General features: G+C 38.8%; 1 protein-coding gene across 9 annotated transcripts in view; it reads left to right on the forward strand.

Annotated features, from left to right (window-relative positions):
* Positions 1 to 22,282, forward strand: part of NEK11 (NIMA related kinase 11) — a 246,270-nt gene that overhangs the window by 43,546 nt on the left and 180,442 nt on the right. For all 9 annotated transcript variants that reach the window (XR_011496516.1, XM_070493166.1, XM_070493163.1 and 6 more), the window contains one exon: positions 20,546 to 20,664. Coding sequence is in view for 8 of the 9 variants with exons in the window: in XM_070493166.1 (XP_070349267.1) it covers positions 20,546 to 20,664 (119 nt within the window). In the remaining variant the exon portion in view is untranslated. The remainder of the gene's footprint in view (positions 1 to 20,545; positions 20,665 to 22,282) is intronic.

Consider the following 22,282-nt stretch of genomic DNA (forward strand, 5'->3'; position numbering starts at 1 on the left):
CATGTGTTTGAGATGAAGAAAAGAAGAGGCAGGAGAAGCAGCTCGGAAGGAGTAGGGATAGCCACCTGGTCTGCTTTACACACGAGCTGGTGTATCATGAAAATGAAATCAATAGCCAGGTTAAAATATCTGAAAGTTTGAAATAGTCTAAGTCTCAGCTATTCCCCTTCAGGGCAGCCTCCCCAGCTTAGCCTTGCTGGGTGTTTCCCCATCCAGATTTCATGCCTCTTCTGCTTGGAGGAAAGCAAGGAAAAAAAAAAAAAGAACCAGGACGTTTGGATGTTTACTTCTCCTTCATCCAATGGATTGTTAAGAAAATCAATAAAATGATGTGTTCAGAGTGGTCTTAGTGAACAGCCACTCTGGCAATTATGTCACTAACCCATGCAGAACTACAGGCATTTACATATGCAGCTACACTATGATCCATATGATTTAATCATTTTTCTTCCTTTAGCCCCTTTCAGTTAGTAAACTATCTTATGTGGAAAACCACTGACTCCGACTGCTTTGTGACTGTCACTTCTACTGCTGCTTGTGGCACACTGAGTTTTCCAAAGACTCTTTCCTGATCTTAAAATATTTTTCTCTATAGTCAGTACAGTCCGATGGAACTTTCTGTGATGATGGAAATGTTCTATGTTTGTTGTGTCCAATACAGTAGTCACTAGTCATACATACAGGACACTTTTGCACTTGATGAAGGATGGCCAGTGTGACTGAGGAGTTGGATGTTAAATTTTATTTAATTTTAATTAATATAAATTTAAATAAGCACATGTAGCCAATGGCTACCATATTAGACAGTTCTACATGATAAGCTATAATTTTCTCTTCCTGCATTAATTAAAAAAAATTTTAATTCTAATGTAATTTTAATCTACCGGCAAAATTACAAGAATAACACAATGAACTCCTATATATATATTTCATCTAGATTTGCCAATTGGTATCATTTTTCCACATTTGCTGTATCATTCTATTTATTCATCTTATCTATCTGTTTATATTTTGTCCTGAACTATTTGAGAGTGAGTTGCAGACACGATGCCCCTTTGTCCTGAATACTACTGTGAGTATGTTCCAAGGCCAAGGACATTTTCTTACATAACTACAGTACCATGATCAAAATCAGGAAATTAGCATGGATACAATGCTAGTATGTAATCCAGCGGTTCTCAAAGTTTGATCCCAGACCAGCCAGCATCAGCCTCACTTGGGAACTTGTAGAAACACAGACTCTCAGCCTCCACCCCAGCCATGCTGAATCAGAAAGTCTAGGGGTGGGGTCGGCAATGTGTGTTTTGACAAGCCCTCCAGGTGAGTCTGAAGCACTCTGGAGTTTGAGAACCACCCATCTAATCCACAATCCATATTCAAGTTTAGCCCATTTGTCCCAATTATGTCTTTAGAAAGAACATTTCTATAAGAATGTTTTTTCTCGAGCAGGATCCAATTCAGGATCATCTGCGTTAATTTTTAAATGCTGGTGGTTTCCACGGCCGAGCTGCTCTCCCGGGAGGGGCGTTGCCATGGTGACGGCCGCCGCAGTGCCGGAGGAACAGCTGCGGGGCTTCCAGGGCTCCGCGCTGCTGAGCCGTCAAGCTGCCACTTCCTGACTCCAGATGAATGACGTGTGCGGATCGCTCGGTTCTTGTTGTTAACAGATATTTCTCATCTTCAGACCCAAATTTGCTCTTAACTCCCACAAGCCTGCCATTATCCCGTTTTTATCGAGGTAAAATAATGCTGGAAATGGCAGATGGCCAAACTTGCACCTCATAGGAAGATGCTATTCACAGTTGAAATAGCTGGTCGTTTTGCCTCCAAGTTTCCTCTTCCGTAATTTAATTTGGGGCCTTGCAAGATTGAAATGTATATAAATGCATTGGTGAGACCCCTATATCCACCACCCAATCCTTTGGACACATCACGTCAGATTATGAGTGTAAAAAGCAAATAACCGAACTCTCATGAACTTCTTGTCAACATCTAAGGAAATCTTTGATGGGGAATAGTTCCTAAACCACCAAAGTGACAGAATAGGTATTTCAAATATGGGTGTCTTCTATTCTCCTCCACCCAGGGGAAATGGATCTACTTTCCGCTTCCTGTCCATCCTCCACTGTTTCACACCTTTTCAGCTGTGCTTGGGCCATTCCTTTCCTAATCTCCTTCCTCCTAGCCCATCTTCAAATCCTGCCCATCCTCCCAGGCCCACCTGAAATGCTGCCTGCTCCTCAAAGACTCTCATAATTTCCTTGCCAGAAATCACTCCCCACCCATTCACTCTGTCTCATAGCATTTTATCTCGGGTGGCACTCAGCACATTATACACCATATAAACTATCTCTGATTCTCAACATGTGGGATTGATCTTTTTCTGATTCTTTTTTTTTTTTTTTGATGAGGAAGATTGTCCCTGAACTAACCTCTGTGCCCATCTTCCTCTATTTTGTACATGGGACACTGCCACAGCATGGCTTGATGAGCAAAATGTAGGTCCGTGCCCAGGATCCAAACCCATGAATCCCACGGCACTGAAGTCAGATGCACGACCTTAACCACCATGCTACTAGCCGGTCCCGATTCATTTTTGTGTCATATCATGGCCCCACCTAGTGAGCCACAAAGGAGTTAGTACTCAAGAAATTTCTTTTTTTCTTTATGGATTCTCTACCACTTGCTTTCAGCTGCCTCCCACCTCATTTCTGTCAAATGCTGATGGTAAAAGATAAAATATTAGATCCTTCTACCTGTCACATATGTCAAAAGCATTTTGTCATACTTAATCTTGCTGGTACACCTAACAATGGACTGTGCTAGAGACCTGTGAGATACCGCCGGAAGGTTTTCCATTTGAGTAAGGGTAAGGCATCCCCAGAAACCTGGGCTTTCAGGTAATAGACACAATAGAGAATAGATGAGATTCCACATCTTCAGGAGAGAGAGAACATGTGGCTGTTTATCAGGGAAAAAAGCGGGAAAGGCTGACCTTGTTTATTTCCTGCACGGTGATATTAACATAGCTAAACAAAAAGTATACCAATCTGATGGTGGTGCTCAACTTTGGCTGCACGTGAGAATCACCCAGAGAGCTTTCAGAAATCCTGGGACCCGTGACCCTCCTCCAGAAAGTCTCATTTAAAGCTCTCCAGGTGTTCTCATTTGCAGCCAGTGCTGAGAATTGCAAAGAAGGGAAAATGGTAAGTGTGAAAACAGAAAGATAGAGTCATAAAGGAAACATTTACCAGTGTTTATGGAGCACTGAGCAAAGATGAGGCCCAGACCTGAGAACAGGGAAGTCTGGCCCTGGTGGTGGCTGTGGTTTTCTACTCAGGCCACCTAGCTTGGTGCTATTATTCGTGAAAATTATCCAACTTGTTCTCCTTGCTCCCTGAGAAACCTTCTATCCTGTTTCTCCCCAAACTTTCCCCACTGACTTGAAGCATCTTTCAGTGGTAGTTGCCTGGAGAAATTTCTCCTGTGATGTATCCTTCATGGGGATTATGTATTTCCCTCATTCTTTCTACTTTTGCTAATTGGGTTTCTCCTGAAAGGAAGAGCTGTTCCACTATTCTTTTTCTTCCATTTATGTACTTATTCAATTATTTATTTATATCAGTATGGGCTCATGGATATTTATTATATTCTACAGGTTATAACCCAATACTGTCATTATTAATTTTGTCTCTCAAATTTTTCCAGCTTCAGCTACTGGGGCTCCTTCAGGTTGGCTCCTGTGTCCTCTCAACATGCCCTCATCCTTTTTCAAGAAGTGGATTCTTGGGGCCGGCCCGGTGGTGCAGTGGTTAAGTGCACACATTCTGCTTTGGCAGCCAGGGGTTTGCAGGTTCGGATCCTGGGTGTGGACATGGCACGGCTTGGCAAGCCATGCTGTGGTAGGCGTCCCACATATAAAGTAGAGAAAGATGGGCATGGCTGTTAGCTCAGGGCCAGGCTTCCTCAGCAAAAAAAAAAAAAAAAAAAAAGGAGGATTGGCAGCAGATGTTATCTCAGGGCTAATCTTCCTAGAAAAAAAAGAAGAAGTGGATTCTTATTTACTAATTATATTTTATAGGTGAGGAAATAGGACCCCAGAGAGGTGGAGTGACTTTCTGGCAATCACATGGCTGGAATGTTGAATTTCATCCAGGGCAGGACCAGGACCAGAGGCAGTGGGAAAGCTGTTCGTTTTTTGTTTGTTTGTTTACTTGGATTGCTCCTGTTCCTCCCTCAATATTCAATAGACTCAACCAAATAGTCCATGGTTTCTCCCTTCCCAGGCATGTAATTATCTACCTCTAGTAGATGTGATTTAATAGATATTGATTGTTCTCTTGTCCATATCAACAATGTCAACCAAACATGTTTCAAATGGTGGCCCTAAACTAAACATAGGTTTCAACACAGCCACACTAATCATGCCTGTCTGTGTGAATTATGCAAAATCTAGAACTGAAACTTTCAGTTATAAGATGAACAAGTTCTGGGGATCTAATGTATAGCATGGTGACCCTGGTTCACAATACTGCCCTGTACGCCTGAAATTTGCCAAGAGAGTAGATCTCAGGTGCTGTCAACACACATGTGCAAAAGGTAACCATGTGAGGTATTGGATATGTCAATCCAATTGGTAATCATCTTACATCCTGTGGTAATCATCTTACAATGCACATGTACACCAAATTATCACATTGTACATGAAAACTGCTCCTTTCCTTGGCTTAGTCTCACCCATGTTCTGTATCTTTATCTATCTCTATTTCAGTAATACATATACATCAACACAGAAACACATGTATATCAATTTGTACACACATACGTATTTTAATGTAATGATGATATTATTAATTATTTTATTTCTCTCAGTAGGAAATTAGATAAGGTTTGAGATAGTGGCAAGTGTGTGGACTTTGGCCTCAGACTGACTTCTGCTCAAATCTTGGTCCATTTCCTTGAGCAAGTTATTTCATTTCTCCAACCCCTTTCCTTATCTTAAGATAGTCTAACAACTCCTGTTGTGTTAGGTTTTTGCAGGGATTTGAGATAATGTTGAAAAAGTGACTGTCAGAGTTTTGTACGTAGAAGACCATCTTAATGGAAGTTACTATTATAATATTTCATTATTTCATTGCTATCCCTCCCCCCAAGTTGTTTTCTAGAAGGCAAGCTAATTTTTACTTCTGAGTATTTGGCTTGCAGCCTTTAGTATGAGGATTCATGCCAGAAGGAAGAAACATGCAAATTCTTAAACACTAATGGGTCTGATAGCAACTTTCAGGCAAGCACTTTCCGAGGATCTGTTCATACTGTAAAAAAGAAAATTTGAAATTTTCTTTTATGTTTCTTGTTTATGTGAAACTGTTTAAATAAGCCAAGTGGCTTGAGTTTTATAATCTTGAAACTCTAGTGGGCGTCAATAGACTCTTGCAAGTGAATTTGGCAATGACATTCAGCCAACAGGCTTACTAGCTCTCAGAAGGTCCTTATAACTTCATACTGGATGTGTTGGATCTACCATTAGAGACAAACCCTTTCTGTCCTTCAAAGCCACTGCTTATAGTCCTGAAGCTCTGTCTGGGGCCATCACCACTCAGGATTTGTTGTTTATGGATGAGAGACACCCCTGGGATTTTGATCAGTGTGACATTGACTAGCAAACTTCTGTCTTAGTCTGTTCAAGCTGCTATAAGAAAATACCATAGACTAGGTGGTTTATAAACAACAGAAATTTATTTCTCACAGTTCTGAAGGCTGGGAAATCTAAGATCAAGGGGCTGGCAGACTCAGTGTCTGATGAGAACATAATCCCTGGTTCATAGACAGCCATCTTCTTACTGTGTCTTCACATGGGGGAAGGTGTGTGGGAGCTCTCTGGGGTCACTTTTATAAAGGCACTAATCTTGTTCATGAGGGCTCCACCCTCGTGATCTAATCACCTGCCAAAGGCTCCACCTGCTAAGATCATCACACTGGGGTTAGGATTTCAACATATGCATTTTGGAGGGACACAAGCATTCAGTCTATAGCACCATCCTCCCCAGTGTGAGTTCCAGGGGCCCACACATCAGCACTGTCTTCAGTGGTCTGTATTGCTGAGACTGATGCTGAGTGAGGGAACTAAGCATTATCTTCAGAGAGGTGGGTCCCATCAGGGCCCCCTGGTTTTCCTGGGCAGCTCTATCCTGTTGTAGGTAGGCCTCCCTGAATTTGCTTGTGCCAGTTCTACAGGTCTAGACTATAAATACTGTGTCTTCTGTTTTTGTATACCTAACCTGGTCTGTTCATGATTTTTGTAAGTACCAAAATTAAAGTCGTTTGATTTCTTCCATTGACTTTCTTTGTTTAAACTATGGAATATTTTTTTTTTGAGTTATTGATAGGTTACAATCTTGTGAAATTTCAGTTTTACATTAATGTTTGTCAGTCATGTTGTAGGTGCAGCACTTCACCGTTTGTGCCCACCCCCCACCCACCTTTCCCCTGGTATCCACTAAACTGTTCTTGGTCCATAATTTTAAATTCCTCATATGAATGGAGTCATACACAGATTATCTTTCTCTCGCTGGCTTATTTCACTTAACATAATTCTCTCAAGGTCCATCCATGTTATTGCAAATGGAATGATTTTGTTCTGTTTTGCAGCTGAGTAGTATTCCATTGTATATATGTACCACATCTCCTTTATCCATTCGTCTGTTGCTGGACACTTAGGTTGCTTCCACATCTTGGCTATTGTAAACAGTGCTGCAATAAACATTGGGGTGCACAGGACTTTTGGGATTGCTGACTTCAGGCTCTTTGGATAAATACCCAGTAGTGGGATGGCTGGATCATATGGTAGTTCTATTTTTAGTTTTTTGAGGAATCTCCATACTGTTTTCCATAGTGGCTGCACCAGTTTGCATTCCCACCAGCAGTGTATGAGGGTTCCTTTTTCTCCGCAACCTCTCCAACATTTGTTGCTATTAGTTTTAGATATTTTTGTCATTCTAATGGGTGTAAGGTGATATCTTAGTGTAGTTTTGATTTGCATTTCCCTGATGATCAGCGATGATGAGCATCTTTTCATGTGCCTATTGGCCATCAGTATATCTTCTTTGGAGAAATGTCTGTTCATGTCTCCAGCCCATTTTTTGATTGGGTTGTTTGATGTTTTGTGGTTGAGTTGCGAGAGTTCTTTATATATTATGGATATTAAACCTTTGTCAGATATATGACTTGCAAATATTTTTTCCCAGTTAGTGGGTTGTTTTTTTGTTTCAATCCTGTTTTCATTTGCTTTGAAGAAGCTCTTTAATCTGATGAAGTCCCATTTGTTTATTCTTTCTATTGTTTCCCTTCTCTGAGAAGGCATGGTGTCCAAAAAGATCCTTTTAATCCTGATGTCAAAGAGTGTACTGCCTACGTTTTCTTCCAGAAGCCTTATGGTTTCAGGTCTCACCTTTAGGTCTTTAATCCATTTTGAGTTTATTTTGGTGAATGGTGAAAAAGAGTGGTCAATTTTCATTCTTTTACATGTGGCTTTCCAGTTTTCCCAGCACCATTTGTTGAAAAGACTTTCTTTTCTCCATTGTATGCCCTCAGCTCCTTTGTCGAAGATAAGCTGTCCATAGATGTGTGGTTTTATTTCTGGGCTTTCAATTCTGTTCCATTGATCTGTGCACCTGTTTTTGTACCAGTACCATGCTGTTTTGATTACTGTAGCTTTGTAGTATGTTTTGAAGTCAGGGATTGTGATGCCTCCCGTTTTGTTCTTTTTTCTCAGGGTTGCTTTAGAAATTCAGGGTCTTTTGTTGCACCATATGAATTTTAGGATTCTTTGTTCTAATTCTGTAAAGAATGTCATTGGAATTCTGATTGGGATGGCGTTGAATCTGTAGATTGCTTTAGGTAGAATGGACATTTTAACTATGTTTATTCTTCCAATCCATGTACATGGAATGTCTTTCCATCTCCTTATGTCGTCATCCAATTCTCTCAGAAAGGCCTTGTAATTTTCATTATAGAGGTCCTTCACTTCCTTAGTTAAATTTACCCCAAGGTATTTTATTCTTTTTGTTGCGATTGTGAATGGTATTGTATTCTTGAGTTCTTTTTCTGTTGGTTCATTACTGGAGTATAGAAATGCTACTGATTTATGCAAATTGATTTTATACCCCGCAACTTTGCTGTAGTTGTTGATTACTTCTAACAGTTTTCCAATGGATTCTTTGGGGTTTTCTATATATAAGATCATGTCATCTGCAAACAGCGAGAGTTTCACTTCTTCCCTCCCTATTTGGATTCCTTTTATTCCTTTTTCTTGCCTGGCCAGGACCTCCAGTACTATGTTAAATAAGAGTGGTGATAGAGGGCATCCTTGTCTTGTTCCTGTTTTCAGGGAGATGGGGTTCAGTTTTTGCCCATTGAGTATGATGTTGGCTATGGGTTTGTCGTATATGGCCTTTATTATGTTGAGGTAGTTTCCTTCTATGCCCATTTTGTTCAGAGTTTTTATCATAAATGGCTGTTGGATCTCATCAAATGCCTTCTCTGCATCTATTGAGATGATCATGTGGTTTTTATTCCTCAGTTTGTTGCTGTGGTGTATCACGTTGATTGATTTGCGGATGTTGAACCATCTTGTGTCCCTGGTATGAATCCCACCTGATCCTGATGTATGATTCTTTTGATGAATTGCTGAATTCTGGTTGCCAAAATTTTGTTTAGAATTTTTGCATCTATGTTCATCAGTGATATTGGCCTGTAGTTCTCTTTTTTCGTGGTGTCCTTGTCAGGTTTTGGTATCAGCGTGATGTTGGCCTCATAGAATGTGTTAGGAAGTGTTCCATCTTCCCTAATTTTTTGGAATAGCTTGAAAAGGATGGGTATTAAATCCTCTCTGAAAGTTTGGGAGGATTCCCCAGGAAAGCCATCTGGTCCTGGGGTTTTATTCTTTGGGATGTTTTTGATTGCTGTTTCAATCTCTTTCCTTGTGATTGGTCTGTTCAAATTGTCTGCCTCTTCTTGAGTGAGCTTTGGGAGATTGTAGGAGTCCAAGAATTTATCCTCCTCTAGGTTATCCATTCTGTTGGCATATAGTTTTTTGTAGTATTCTCTTATAATCTGTTGTATTTCTGCACAGTCTGTTGTTATTTCTCCTCGCTCATTTCTGATTTTGTTTATTTGAGCTTTCTCCCTTTTTTTCTTTGTAAGTCTGGCTAGTGGTTTGTCAATTTTATTTATCTTCTCAAAAAACCAGCTCTTTGTCTCATTGATCCTTTCTACTGCCTTTTTCGTTTCAATAGTATTTATTTCTGCTCTGATTTGTATTATTTCTCTCCTTCTGCTGACTTTGGGCTTCATTTGTTCTTTTTTCTCTAGTTCAGTTAGGTGTGCTTTAAGGTTGCTTATTTGGGATTTTTCTTGTTTGTTAAGATGTGCCTGTATCGCGATGAATTTTCCTCTTAATACAGCTTTTGCTGTATCCCATATGAGTTGGTATGGCATGCTATCATTTTCATTTGCTTCCACGTATTTTTTGATTTATTCTTTAATTTCTTCAATGATCCATTGCTTGTTCAGTAGTGTGTTGTTTAGTCTCCACATCTTTGTGCCTTTCTCAGCTTTTTTCTTGTAATTAATTTCTAGCCTTATAGCACTATGATCTGAGAAGATGCTTGTTATTATTTCAATTTTTTTAAATTTGTAGAGGCTTGCCTTGATTCCCAACATATGGTCTATCCTAGAGAATGTTCCATGTGCACTTGAGAAGAATGTGTATTCAGCTCTTTCAGGGTGGAGTGATCTATATATGTCTATTAAGTCCAATTGTTTTAGTTTTTCATTCAGCTCCACTATTTCCTCGTTGATTTTCTGTCTGGATGATCTGTCCATTGATGTGAGTAGGGTGTTGTGGTCCCCTACTATTATTGTGTTGTTTTTAACATCTTCCTTTAGGTCTGTTAATAGTTGCTTTATGAATCTTGGTGCTCCTGTGTTGGGTGCATAGATATTTATAAGCGTTATTTCTTCTTGATGAGGTGTCCCTTTGATCATTATATATTGTCCCTCTGTGTCTCTCTTTACCTGTCTTATTTTGAAATCCACTTGGTCTGATATGAGAATTGCAACACCTGCCTTTTTTTCCTTGCTATTTGCTTGAAGTATTGTCCTCCACCCCTTCACCCTGAGTCTGTGTTTGTCCTTGGGGCTGAGGTGTGTTTCCTGGAGGCAACTAATTGTTGGATCGTGTTCTTTAATCCATTTTGCCACTCTGTGTCTTTTTATTGGAGAGTTCAATCCGTTCACATTGAGAGTGATTATTGATGCATGTGGACTTAATGCTGTCAATCTGTCACTCATTATCTTGTTTTCCTGTGTTTCTTTTCCTGTGTGCTTTAGACTACCCATTTAATACTGCAATTTCTTATGCTGGATTTCTTAGATTTTTCCTTATCTATGATTTGTGACTCTGTTCTGTACTTTATTTTAGTGTCTACCTTGAAGTTTGTATTTAGAATCTCGTGTATAATATAATCTATTCTCTGGTGGTCTCTTACCTACTTGACCAATACTGATTTAGACCCTTTGCTCTTCCCCTCCTAAATAATTATTTTCATTTTTTATTCCAACTCATCTTAGTAATTTGTAGTTAGAGTGCTAAGATCATCCTTGTTTTGGTAGTTTCCTTACTTTTACCCTAATGCTATAATTGAGTATTTGCTATCCTGTTCTGGTTCTATCCATCAGTCTCCCTAGTCTGTGGATTGTGTCCCCTTTCTCCCCTTTTTCTTTTTTCAAGTATGAGAGCCTTCTTGAGGATTTCTTGTAATGGAGGGCTTTTAGTTACAAATTCCCTTAACTTTTGTTTGTCTGGAAAAGATTTAATTTCTCCCTCATATCTGAAGGAAATTCTTGCTGGATAGAGTATTCTTGGCTGAAGGTTTTTATCCTTTAAAGCTTTGAATATATCACTCCATTCTCTCCTAGCTTGTAGGGTTTCTGTAGAGAAATCTGCTGACAGTCTGATAGGGGCTCCTTTATAGGTTATTCTCTTTTTTTTCCTTACTTCCCTGAGTATTCTCTCCTTATCATTCCTATTTGCCAACTTTACTATTATGTGCCTTGCGGTAGGTCTTTTTACATTGACAAATCTAGGAAATCTAAAACCCTCCTCTACATGCATTTCTCCGTTGATCCCTAGATTTGGGAAGTTCTCTTCAATAATTTCATTAAGCACACTTTCTGCTCCATTTTCCTTTTCCATATTCTTGGGAATTCCTATGATCCTTATGTTCTTACTCCTCATTGAATCCATTATCTCTCGGAGATTTTCCTCATTTTTTTAAATTCTTAGTTCTCTTTCTTCCTCTGTCTGGCGCCATTCAGCCTGTCTGTCCTCGATTATGCTAATTTTCTCCTCTATGTTGTCTACACGGGCATTCAGGGAATCCGTATTCTGTTTTATCTGGTCCATTGTGTTTTTCATCTCAAGTAATTCTGTTTGATTCTTCTTTATGATTTCAATCTCTTTTGTGAAGTAACTCCAGAACTCAGCTTGTTTCTCTATCTTTCTCTCTACCTCATTGAGTTTTTTGATTATAGCTGCTCTGAATTCATTATCACTTAGTTTACCTAATTTCAAGTCCTCAGGACTTAATTCTGTGTTTTTATTGTTTTCGTTCTGGTCTGGGGCTTTTATAAATTGCTGGATGGTAGAGGAGCGGTTTTTTCTCATGGTGGTAGAATTCAGTTGCAGTTACAGCCTGTCGCCACTAGATGGGGGTCGAGAGCAGCGTGTTAGCTCTCCGCCTTGGGGCAAGATGGCTGCGCCCACTGGCTTTGTTGGGGGGGAGGGGCTGTTACTCACAGGTGCCAGTCTGGGTTCAGCTCAGTTCTGTTCTCTGGTCTCCCAAGGCCCTTGATTTATAGGGTCCCCGCGGACGGAAGCTTTCCCCCTGTCAGCGAGTCTCCACTGAATCAGCGGCAGGAGTCCTGGATGATCCCCCGGTCGTGCGTCCCCTCCCCCCGCTCCTTCCCGACCCGCGCCACAGCAATCGCAGACTCTAGGCGAGGGAGCGATGTTCTCTCCTACCGTTCCAGCGCCTCCGAAGGTGTAAGCAAGGTTACGATCTCCGCCTTCTTGGTATTGTAGGTCTCTAACGAGCTGGCATTATGTTTATTCTCTGAAATTCAGTTCTTCCAATCTTTTGTTGTATTTTGGAGGGGAGAGAATCCCAGGTCAGCTCACCCCACCATTTTGCTCCGCCCACTCCAAACTGGAATATTTTAACTTTTTAACAAAAACGTTAAAAAATAAGGCCGTTGATTTTTTTTTTGCCTTTTTTTATTGCTTACAACATTGTGAAATTTCAGTTGTATGTTATTATTTGTCACCATATAAGTGCTCCCCTTCACTCTTTTTTTTTAAAGATTTTATTTTTCCTTTTTCTCCCCAAAGCCCCCCAGTACATAGTTGTGTATTTTTAATTGTGGGTCCTTCTAGTTGTGGCATGTGGGATGCCACCTCAGCATGGCTTGAAGAGCGGTGCCATGTCCGTGCCCAGGATCCAAACTGGCAGAACCCTGGGCCACTGAAGTGGAGCATGTGAACTTAACACTCAGCCGTGGGGCCAGCCCCTCCCCTTCACTCTTTGTGCCCACCCCCCTCCTCCCTTCCCCGGGTAATGATTGAACTATTCTCTTTGTCCGGTTTGTTTATCTTCCACATATGAGTGAAATCATATGGTGTTTGTCTTTCTCTAGCTTATTCCACTTAATATAACACCCTCCAGGTCCATCCATGTTGTTGCAAATGGGACAATTTTGCTCTTTTTTATGGCTGAGTAGTATTTCATTGTATATATGTACATACCACATCTTCTTTATCCAATCATTGGTTGATGGGCATTTGAGTTGCTTCCATATCTTGGCTATTGTGAATAATGCTGCAATGAACATAGGGTTGCATAAGTCACTTTGAATTGTTGATTTCAATAACAGATGGATACCCAGCAGTAGGATAGCTGGGTCATATATTATTTCTATTTTTAGTGTTTTGAGAAATCTCTGTACTGTTTTCAATAGTGGCTGCACCAGTTTGCATTCCCATCAGCAATGTATGAGGGTCCCCTTTTCTCCACAACCTCTCCAAAATTTGTTATTTTTTGTCTTAGTGATTATAGCCATTTTAATGGGTGTAAGGTGATATTTTACTGTAGTTTTGATTTGCATTTCCCTCATGATTAGTGATGTTGAACATCTTTTCATGTGCTTATTGGCCATCTGTATGTCTTCTTTGGACATGTCTGTTCATCTGTTCTGCCCATCTTTTGATTGGGTTGTTTGGTTGTTTTTGTTGTTGTTCAGTTGTGTGAGTTCTTTATATATTGTGGAGATTAATCCCTTCTAGGATATATGATTTGCAAATATTTTCTCCCAAATAGTGGTTTGTCTTTTTGTTTTGATCTTGGTTTCCTTTGCCTTGCAGAAGCTCTTTAGACTGATGAAGTCTCACTTCTTTATTTTTTCTTTTGTTTCCCTTGTCTGAGAAGACATGGTATTTGAAAAGATCCTTTTAAGATCGATGTCAAAGAGTGTACTACCTATATTTTCTTCCAGAAGTTTTATCGTGTCATGTCTTACCTTCAAGTCTTTGATCCATTTTGAGTTTATTTTTTGTGTATGGTGTAAGATTGTGGTCTACTTTCATTCTTTTGCATGTGGCTGTCCAGTTTTCCCACCATTATTTATTGAAGAGATGATCTTTTCTCCATTGTATGTTCTTAGTACTTTTGTCAAAGATTAGCTGTCCATAGATGTGTGGTTTTATTTCTGGGCTTTCAGTTCTTTTCCATTGATCTGTGTGCCTGTTTTTGTACCAATACCATGTTGTTTTGATCACTATGGCTTTGTAGTGCATTTTGAAGTCAGCGACTGTGATGCCTCCAGCTTCGTTCTTTTTTCTTAGGATTACTTTGGCTATTTGGGGTCTTTTGTTGCGCCATATGAATTTTAGGATTCTTTGTTCTAGTTCTGTGAAGAATGTCATTGGGATTCTCACTGGGATTGCATTGAAGCTGTAGATTGCTTTGGGTAGATTTTAACTATGTTTATTCTTCCAATCCATGTGCATAGAATATCTTTCCATTTCTTTATGTCATCATCGATTTCTTTCAGTGATGTCTTATAGTTTTCATTGTATAGATCTTTCACCTCCTTGGTTAAATTTATTCCTAGATATTTAATTCTTTTTTTTGTAATTGTAAATGGGATTGTATTCTTGAGTTCTCTTTCTGTTAGTTTGTTATTAGAGTATAGAAATGCAACTGCTTTTTGTAAGTTGATTTTGTATCCTGCAACTTTACTGTAGTTGTTGACTATTTCTAATAGTTTTCCAATGGATTCTTTAGGGTTTTCTATATATAAAATCATGTCGTCTGCAACAGCGAGAGTTTCACTTCTTCATTTCCTATTTGGATTCCTTTTATTCCTTTTTCCTGCCTAATTGCTCTGGCCAAAACCTCCAGTACTATGTTGAATAAGAGTGGTGAGAGTGGGCATCCTTGTCTTGTTCCTGTTCTCAGAGGGATGGCGTTTAGTTTTTCCCCATTGAGCATGATGTTGGCTGTGGGTTTGTCATATATGGCCTTTATTGTGTTGAGGAAATTTCCTTCTATCCCCATTTTGTTAAGAATTTTTATCATAAATGGGTGTTGGATCTTGTCAGATGCTTTCTCTGTATCTATTGAGATGATCATGTTGTTTTCATTCCTCATTTTGTTAATGTGGTGTATCACGTTGATTGATTTATAGATGTTGAGCCAGCCCTGTGTCCCTGGTATAAATCCTCCTAGATCATGGTGTATGATCTTTTTGATGTACTACTGAACTCAGGTTGCCAGTATTTGAGAATTTTTGCATCTATGTTGATTAGTGATATTGGCCTGTAGTTTTCCATTTTTGTGTTGTCCTTGTCAGGCTTTCGTATCAGGGTGATATTAATCAGATATTAAGGTCACTGCTTTTTACTTAAAATTGTCAATGTAAAAATTAAAAGGAAAAATTAGTTTAATTTAAAAGAAATGTACTAATGCACTAATATAAAGCAATTCATAAACCCAGTAGTATGGCATTTGGGGTATGGCTTTAGCTGACATATGACTTTATATAAACATGTGTTCAAAAATAGAATCAGAATAATCCACTTCAAATAATTTGTCTTAGAAAACAACCCAGTGATTTATAGATGAAAGCATTATTTTGTGTCACTTAAAAGTAAGTTCTACCATTTTAGTCTTATGATTCATGTACATTTATCTCAGCAGGGAGAACACTTGGTCTAAAAGAATTTGAAAAAAAATTAGCAACTAAACCCAAGAATGCTTATTTATGTTATCAGACATAAATGTCATGATACTACGTGGCATTCTTTAGTACTATTTAATAGAGATTGGATTTTCTTATTTTGCTTTTAAGAGCATAATGTGGCTTGACATTTCCCCTACTTTAAATGTACTCTATTACAGTGAATTTCCAAAATTCTAAGGAAATGTCTTCAGGTTCTACAGTATGACAGAGGATCTCCTTCCCCTGCCCCTTGCACCTCCGTTCAGTGGTGTTCTCCTAAGTATTGTTACAGGCTTTAAAAAATATGTCATTAAAAAATGATTCGTATTCAACCTTTACTTTCCTAAGTGCACTTTTTGCCCTCAGAATTTTTCGAGCTATTGGACAAAATGTTTCCATTGATGAGTGAAGTATTAAGTATGTATGACCCCTTTGTCTTATCATCCAGCAGTGTTTTCTTTTTAATTTTTTTTTATTGAGGAAGATTCACCCTCAGCTAACATCTGTGCCAATCTTCCTCCATTTTTTGTATGTGAGTCACTGTCACAGCATGGCTGGTGAGTGATGTAGGTCCATGCCTGGGATCCAAACCCGAGAACCTGGGCTGCTGAAGCAGAGCTCGTGGAACTTTAACCACTAAGCCATCTGGCCAGCCCCAGCAGCATTTTCTTAAAGTGTGGTCCATGGATCGCCTATCCCAGAATCACTTAGGATGCTTGTTAAGAAATACAGATTCCTTGGTCCTCTCCAGATTTATTGAATCAGAGTCTCCATTGATATGGCCCAGGAATGTGCATTTTAAACTAGCAACTTGAATGATTCTGATGAATGCTAAAATTTGAAGTCCACTGAAAGGATGTATTAGAAACTTATTTAAAGGAGGGTGAGAGAACATCACTTTGAGATGTCAACCCAGTGAATTAGTAAGGGGCAGCCGTTTCATTTTTAAATGAGGAAGTAGAGCAGGACAATCTTGCAAGCTCCTTCCAGCCCCCAAATCCTGAGACTATTTTGTCCTTGGTATTTGCTTCCTACATTGCAGTTTTGTTGTATTCAGGCTTCTGAGAAGGCTCTTCTTTGGTCTTTTAAACTGGCTGTAAGTGCTGCTATTGACAACTTACAAAAACATGGTTTAGTTCTTTTTAATCAAATCCTTTTAGGATTTAAAACTCTTTAAAAGCAATCAAAGATAGAGTTCAGAAACTGTATTTGTGTTGTTCTTCATTTCTTCAAGGTCTTGGCATTTCAAAGTCAATCTGGTCTTGGCTAACTGGGCTGGGGAGAGGGAAGAGATACCATAACCCATCAAATGGTACATTTTGGGTTATGGATTTTCAAAACCTTAGAAGTTAACATCAAGTCTTTCATTGCAACTTTCGAGGGGTGAGATTAGTGAAGGAGAGCATTTCTGTCAGCAATATAGACTTAGGGCAACATTAATAGTGGTTCAAGTTAAAGTCAATACTCTTTTCATTAAAGTTTTTTTAGCAATAAAAGTCATCACTAAATATTTCTCAAAGATAAAGTTAAGAAAACAGAATGCACCTACAGACACTGTAATAAGAACTTCTTAAACCGAGGTGTGACATTTCATCAAAAACGTTTGACTTGAAAGATGGCTTAGAGAATGAAGGTAATAAATGCTTTTCATATTGCTAATTAAAATCAGACTGCTTCACAAAAAATTATATTCTTTTTTTGTGATATAAAAGCGTAATTTATTGTCTTAATCTGTGAGTGACTTGTCTACCTTAATTAAGTCCTAAGAAAATCTACAGAGGGTTTGTTAAAGAACAAAGTGAATACAAAACAAATAGTTTTTCCTGGAGATCAACATGCAAAATGAAGACTATAGGAGGAGTAACTTGAGGAGGATGAGAGCCAGCTCTCTGATTAATTTAATCTTTTGGCGTTCTATCTTCTTGTTGACTGAACACGTCCCTTGCTTAATACTAAGAACAAGTATGTTTCTTCTTCTTATGGTTCTACCCAGAGAGCAAAGGGGAGTTCGTGTACCTCCTTTTGACATTCTATTATGATACCTACTATTGAAGACCCTGTTTTTTTTTCAATACTCTCAATATATATTCATATAGTCACAAGAAATCATGCACACACTTAATATCAATGCAGGAAACAGACAAGCAACTTCTACTCACTATTTGAGGAGACAGCATAAGGAGGTGATTGTCAGACTAACAATAAATGTCACCCAGGGAGGGTTCTCCCATTATGGCAAGATAACACACAGAGAAAATAATTCTGCTCCCTCAGAAAGAAAATATACCAAATCTGATGCAAAATATGTAGAAATTCATATTTCTTCAACCAGCACAGTTTAAAAATGACTATAGGAAATGAAAAGCAGCATTGCAGTTTGAGGATAAATTCCTAAAAAGAATGCTATTTTAAGGCACAGACAAATTTCTCCAAATTTCAGTATTATTACAATTGGGGCAGACAATTACATATACAAAGGCTGTTTTCACAAGGACAACCGTACTTATGTGTGACTTTCCTAAAGTGAGAAACATCGGATTGAAGCAGGTAGATTCACTGATATTTCTTTAAGGCAAGTTTTTCTTCGTTTTTTTTTTTTTCATTTCTTCTTCCCTCCCTCCTCCCTTCCTTCCTTCCACCCTCCTCCCTCCTCCCTGCCCTCCCTCCGTACTTCTTTCTCTCTTTCTGTCACTCTTCATCTGAAACTATTCAGGAAGAAGATGGCAACACGTAGTTAATTATCTTTCTGCCACTGGACATGTTTTATCATATTCAGAGAATCTAAATGCGATATTGAAAGGAGATATTGTTTTAAATTTTTTTTCTTTTTTTGTGTGAGAGAAAGGTTTTCTAGAGTCCTCATGAATAGAAAAGGAAAACTGGGCTTGGAAAAATATATACATTTACAACAAACCTTTCATCTGAAGGGCTTTCGTGTCTACTTTATAGGATGTTATCATAATCTATTGTCAAAAAATGTTTTGTGCAACTTATGGAAACATTTGGATGGTACACCTTGTATGCTCCAACAGAACTTTGATAAACTCTAGGATTAAAAAGAGAAGGGATATAAAGGCAGATTTGGAGAAGAAGAAGGAAATGATGGTCTTTTTGACAAGGAGTCAAATATTCGATTCACTGTATTTTTGAATTCCAGCAAGCTTTGTTCTCCTTGGCCTAGAAAATCTAGCAAGAAATTGATTTTCAGTGAGGGAGCAAGTTGAAGGTTTGATATGCCACTTTTGACTTGTCATGCCCTATGTGGAAGGAGAGAACATACTAGACAAATATTTGCACATTTCCCTGAAAGGAAATAAAAGATGCATTACAAATGAGTTAGTCAGTTGACCTCATGTTGTTTGATTAGAAGTGATTTCCCTTTGATTATTTCACTACCTATAAATGCTTTTCCTTTGCATTGAACGATGACGACTCTGTCGGGAATAGTCTGTGAGTAGCTTAATGTTTGGCTCTCATGCTCCTTATGGATGTGGCAAGTACCTCTCCTCTTCACGGGCCTGTGTTGTTGGCGTTCTTCAAGGACCAGACAGTTGCATTTAACCCATCCTTTTCTTTGGAGAAACACTTCTCAAACTGTCACTAATTTTTCAGTGTTTTAAGATCAAAGGGATCAGGTCTAGGGGTTCTTCAAGAGAATTTAACATTATGTGTTTTCATCTCTATGCTTTGAAATACATTAATGTAAGCATAGTCAGAAAGGGTCTGGTATCAGACACTGGCCCACAATTTTAGGTGTTTGTCTTTGTGATCATGATTACTTTTAGGAACCAAATATTATTCTTTTACATTTCACCAGTGAATGGAAGGACAGAGACTGACTAAATGCTTAAGTGGTGGGTTTGGACCCTACATAAATCAATAGTTGCTGTATTCCTGAGAGTTTTGCTGTAGTTAAATTGAGAAAAAGAGAGTTAAGTCATCCCAAGGCACACGTTAGCGTGGGCATATCAAGCCAAAAAGAATCTATACTCCAGCAGCCAGCCTTGTGTGGACAATGTAAGCACTGATTTAGTTTCACCAAAACATCATCACTTTATGGTAAATTGATATCACGAATTTGAATTTTAGTGGCTTTATAGTTTTAATTTGTGTACATGTTAGGATTCTACAGTTAAATAAAACACTAAGCATATGAAAGTTATTCCTAGCTATATAGGTGATATGTGGGCAAATATGTAATGTAATGTAATAAAAATAAAGTTTTAGGTAACATTTAGGTAATGTAATAAAAATAAAAACATTTTAGGGGCCAGCCCAGTGGCGCAGTGGTTAAATTTGCACGTTCTGCTTCTCAGCAGCCTGGGGTTCGTCGGTTCGGATCCCGGGTGAGGACATGGCACCACTTGGCACGCCATGCTGTGGTGGGCGTCCCACATGTGGAGTGGAGGAGGATGGGCACGGATGTTGGCTCAGGGCCGGGCTTCCTCAGCAAAGGAGAGGAGGACTGGCAGTAGTTAGCTCAGGGCTAATCTCCCTCAAAGATAAAATAAAATAAAAATAAAAACATTTTAAAAGGGTTTTGTCCTTGAGTGATATCAAAGATAATCACAGCCAGACATGACTTAAGGCAGTGAAAACAGTTTATTCAGTAACTACTGACAGTGGGGGAAAGAGCAGAGCTCCATTGTGATATGTGCAGAAGTAACTGGACAATTTAAAGGGAGAATAGGGTGACCAGTATGGGCCTGAGCAGAGTTAGGGAAGTGAAAAATTATAAAGGGCAGGAAGGGGATTGGTCCCTGTGTATCTGGGTTTGCTAGCTGGTGCTTGTAGAAGTTAGGCTCCTGCCCTCCCGCAGAGACTGGGAGACGGGGGCTCTCTCCTGAGCTGTGGGCTGGAACAAACAGTGAATTCTTTTGGCAACCTTGAGTTTTCTCAGGCAGGCACTTTAAGAGGGCCTGGGATCATCCTAGGGATGTGGCCTTGAGCTGTTAGAAATAGGTTAGTATTTGTTCAAGTCTTTATAGGCCAAGGTTGAGGCCTATAAAGTCGAGAAGAGGGCTCTGAGAAGCCTGGTTAGAGTATGGTCAAGGAGAGAATCTTTGTCGGTGATAGTTACCAAGTGACAGTATGCCCTCACTGTCTTATGATAAACAGTGACTGCTGTGTATTAACTGTTATTGAGAGAGCTTGATTTGAACATCTTATAACTGAAAAAAAAATGAAAATTTATTCTATTTTGTTTCAGGGCCGAGATCTGGACTGTAAAATTCAGGAATATAAAGAAGCTGGAAAAACCTTTCCAGACAGTCAAATAATAGAATGGTTTGTCCAGCTCTTGCTAGGAGTTGACTATATGCATGAAAGGTATGTTCATTTGTTACTGAGAGCCATGATTTTTTTTAACAGTCATGTGTGAACTTGAAAAATGAATTTTGGGGAGTAGAATTGAAAGGAAGCAGGTCCAAAAGGCAAGTGACTATAGTTAAACATCTATAATGCTTTTCCATGAGGAAACTGTGGAATGATTATATCTAGAAGATTTACTTAAATAGCTTTTTTGTTTTTCTAGAAATCAAGTTCATCTAACATACTAGACAGAAACTTGTATTAAACACGTTCCCCGATATCTGATCATATTCTGGAAATCACAAGACATTCTCAGATACCTTTAGTGTGCTATGAATTTGTTATGTCTTATAACAGGCTTGAGCTACAAATACCCTGGCATGCTACAAATGAATTGCGTGATCACCTTGGAATGTGTCAAGGCACATATGGATGTGTTCACATCCCAAGAGGAGTTGAGTAATTGAGGCAGGAAATATTCTTTGGCCTCAGAGAGATAAGTACTCAGACCAAAGGCCAGTTTTGACATGAAATATCTGATAAAGAAAGTCAAAGTATGTTTTATGAGTTTAATTGTCTATAGTTTTCATTTACAATCTCTGCCTCAAAAATATATTTTAAAACTTTTTTATTATTTTTCCTATATCTCAAAAGTAAGAAATTTTAGCTATTGAATGTTTTACCTATAAAATAGTATGAATACGTTTGAAATGATGCACATACATAGACAAATAAAAGTAGATAATATGAGATGTACACATTAGCTTTCAACTTAGGAGTGGACAGAACATGTGGTAACATTCTTCTTGAGCATAAGTGGAAATTTGTAGGGTACACAAAGGTCTGGCTATCCATGGATGTCAGATAGCTTAAATGTGTCACCTGTGGTTTCTGATCATGTGAAAAGTAATCGGATTATTCTGTGCTTTGCTGTGTATCTTCTGAAACATATGCTTGGTGATATAGATAGCCACTGACTTATTGACAACTCATTGCAATCTTTTGAATGATGTCAAACTATCCCGAGAGATGATGATAAAGAATATCAAATGATCTTTTAATAAACCACCTAAAGTTGCTGAAATTTAGGACATCTGTGCATTTATGGTTTTATTGGTATTTATTTTCTTTACTATTCCATAGAATATTTATTAGCTTTACATAAGGAAAATAACACATGTGAAGATACCAGATTTGGTGTTCTATGTGCAAAATAGAAAACTGAAATCTGGTTGATTTAGGAACCGCAATTTTTTTTTTTTTTTTTTTTGAGGAAGATTAGCCCTGAGCTCACATCTGCTGCCAATCCTCCTCTTTTTGCTGAGGAAGACTGGCCCTGAGCTAACATCCATGCCCATCTTCCTCTACTTTATATGTGGGACGCCTACCACAGCATGGCTTGCCAAGCGGTGCCATGTCTGCACCCAGGATCCGAACCAGCGAACCCTGGGCCGCCGAAGTGGAACGTGCCCACTTAACCGCTGCACCCCCGGGCCGGCCCCAGAACCCAAATATTTTTGATATATTTGGATCTGCTTAATAATAGTTAAAATAAGTGAGTTTAAAATAATCCCTCAAAGAGAGGATTTAAATTTTTTTCAAATTCCCCAACATTCCAAAAAGTGATTAAATGGAG

The sequence above is a fragment of the Equus asinus genome, chromosome 21, assembly GCF_041296235.1.
Source record: "Equus asinus isolate D_3611 breed Donkey chromosome 21, EquAss-T2T_v2, whole genome shotgun sequence".
Lineage (NCBI taxonomy): Eukaryota > Metazoa > Chordata > Mammalia > Perissodactyla > Equidae > Equus > Equus asinus.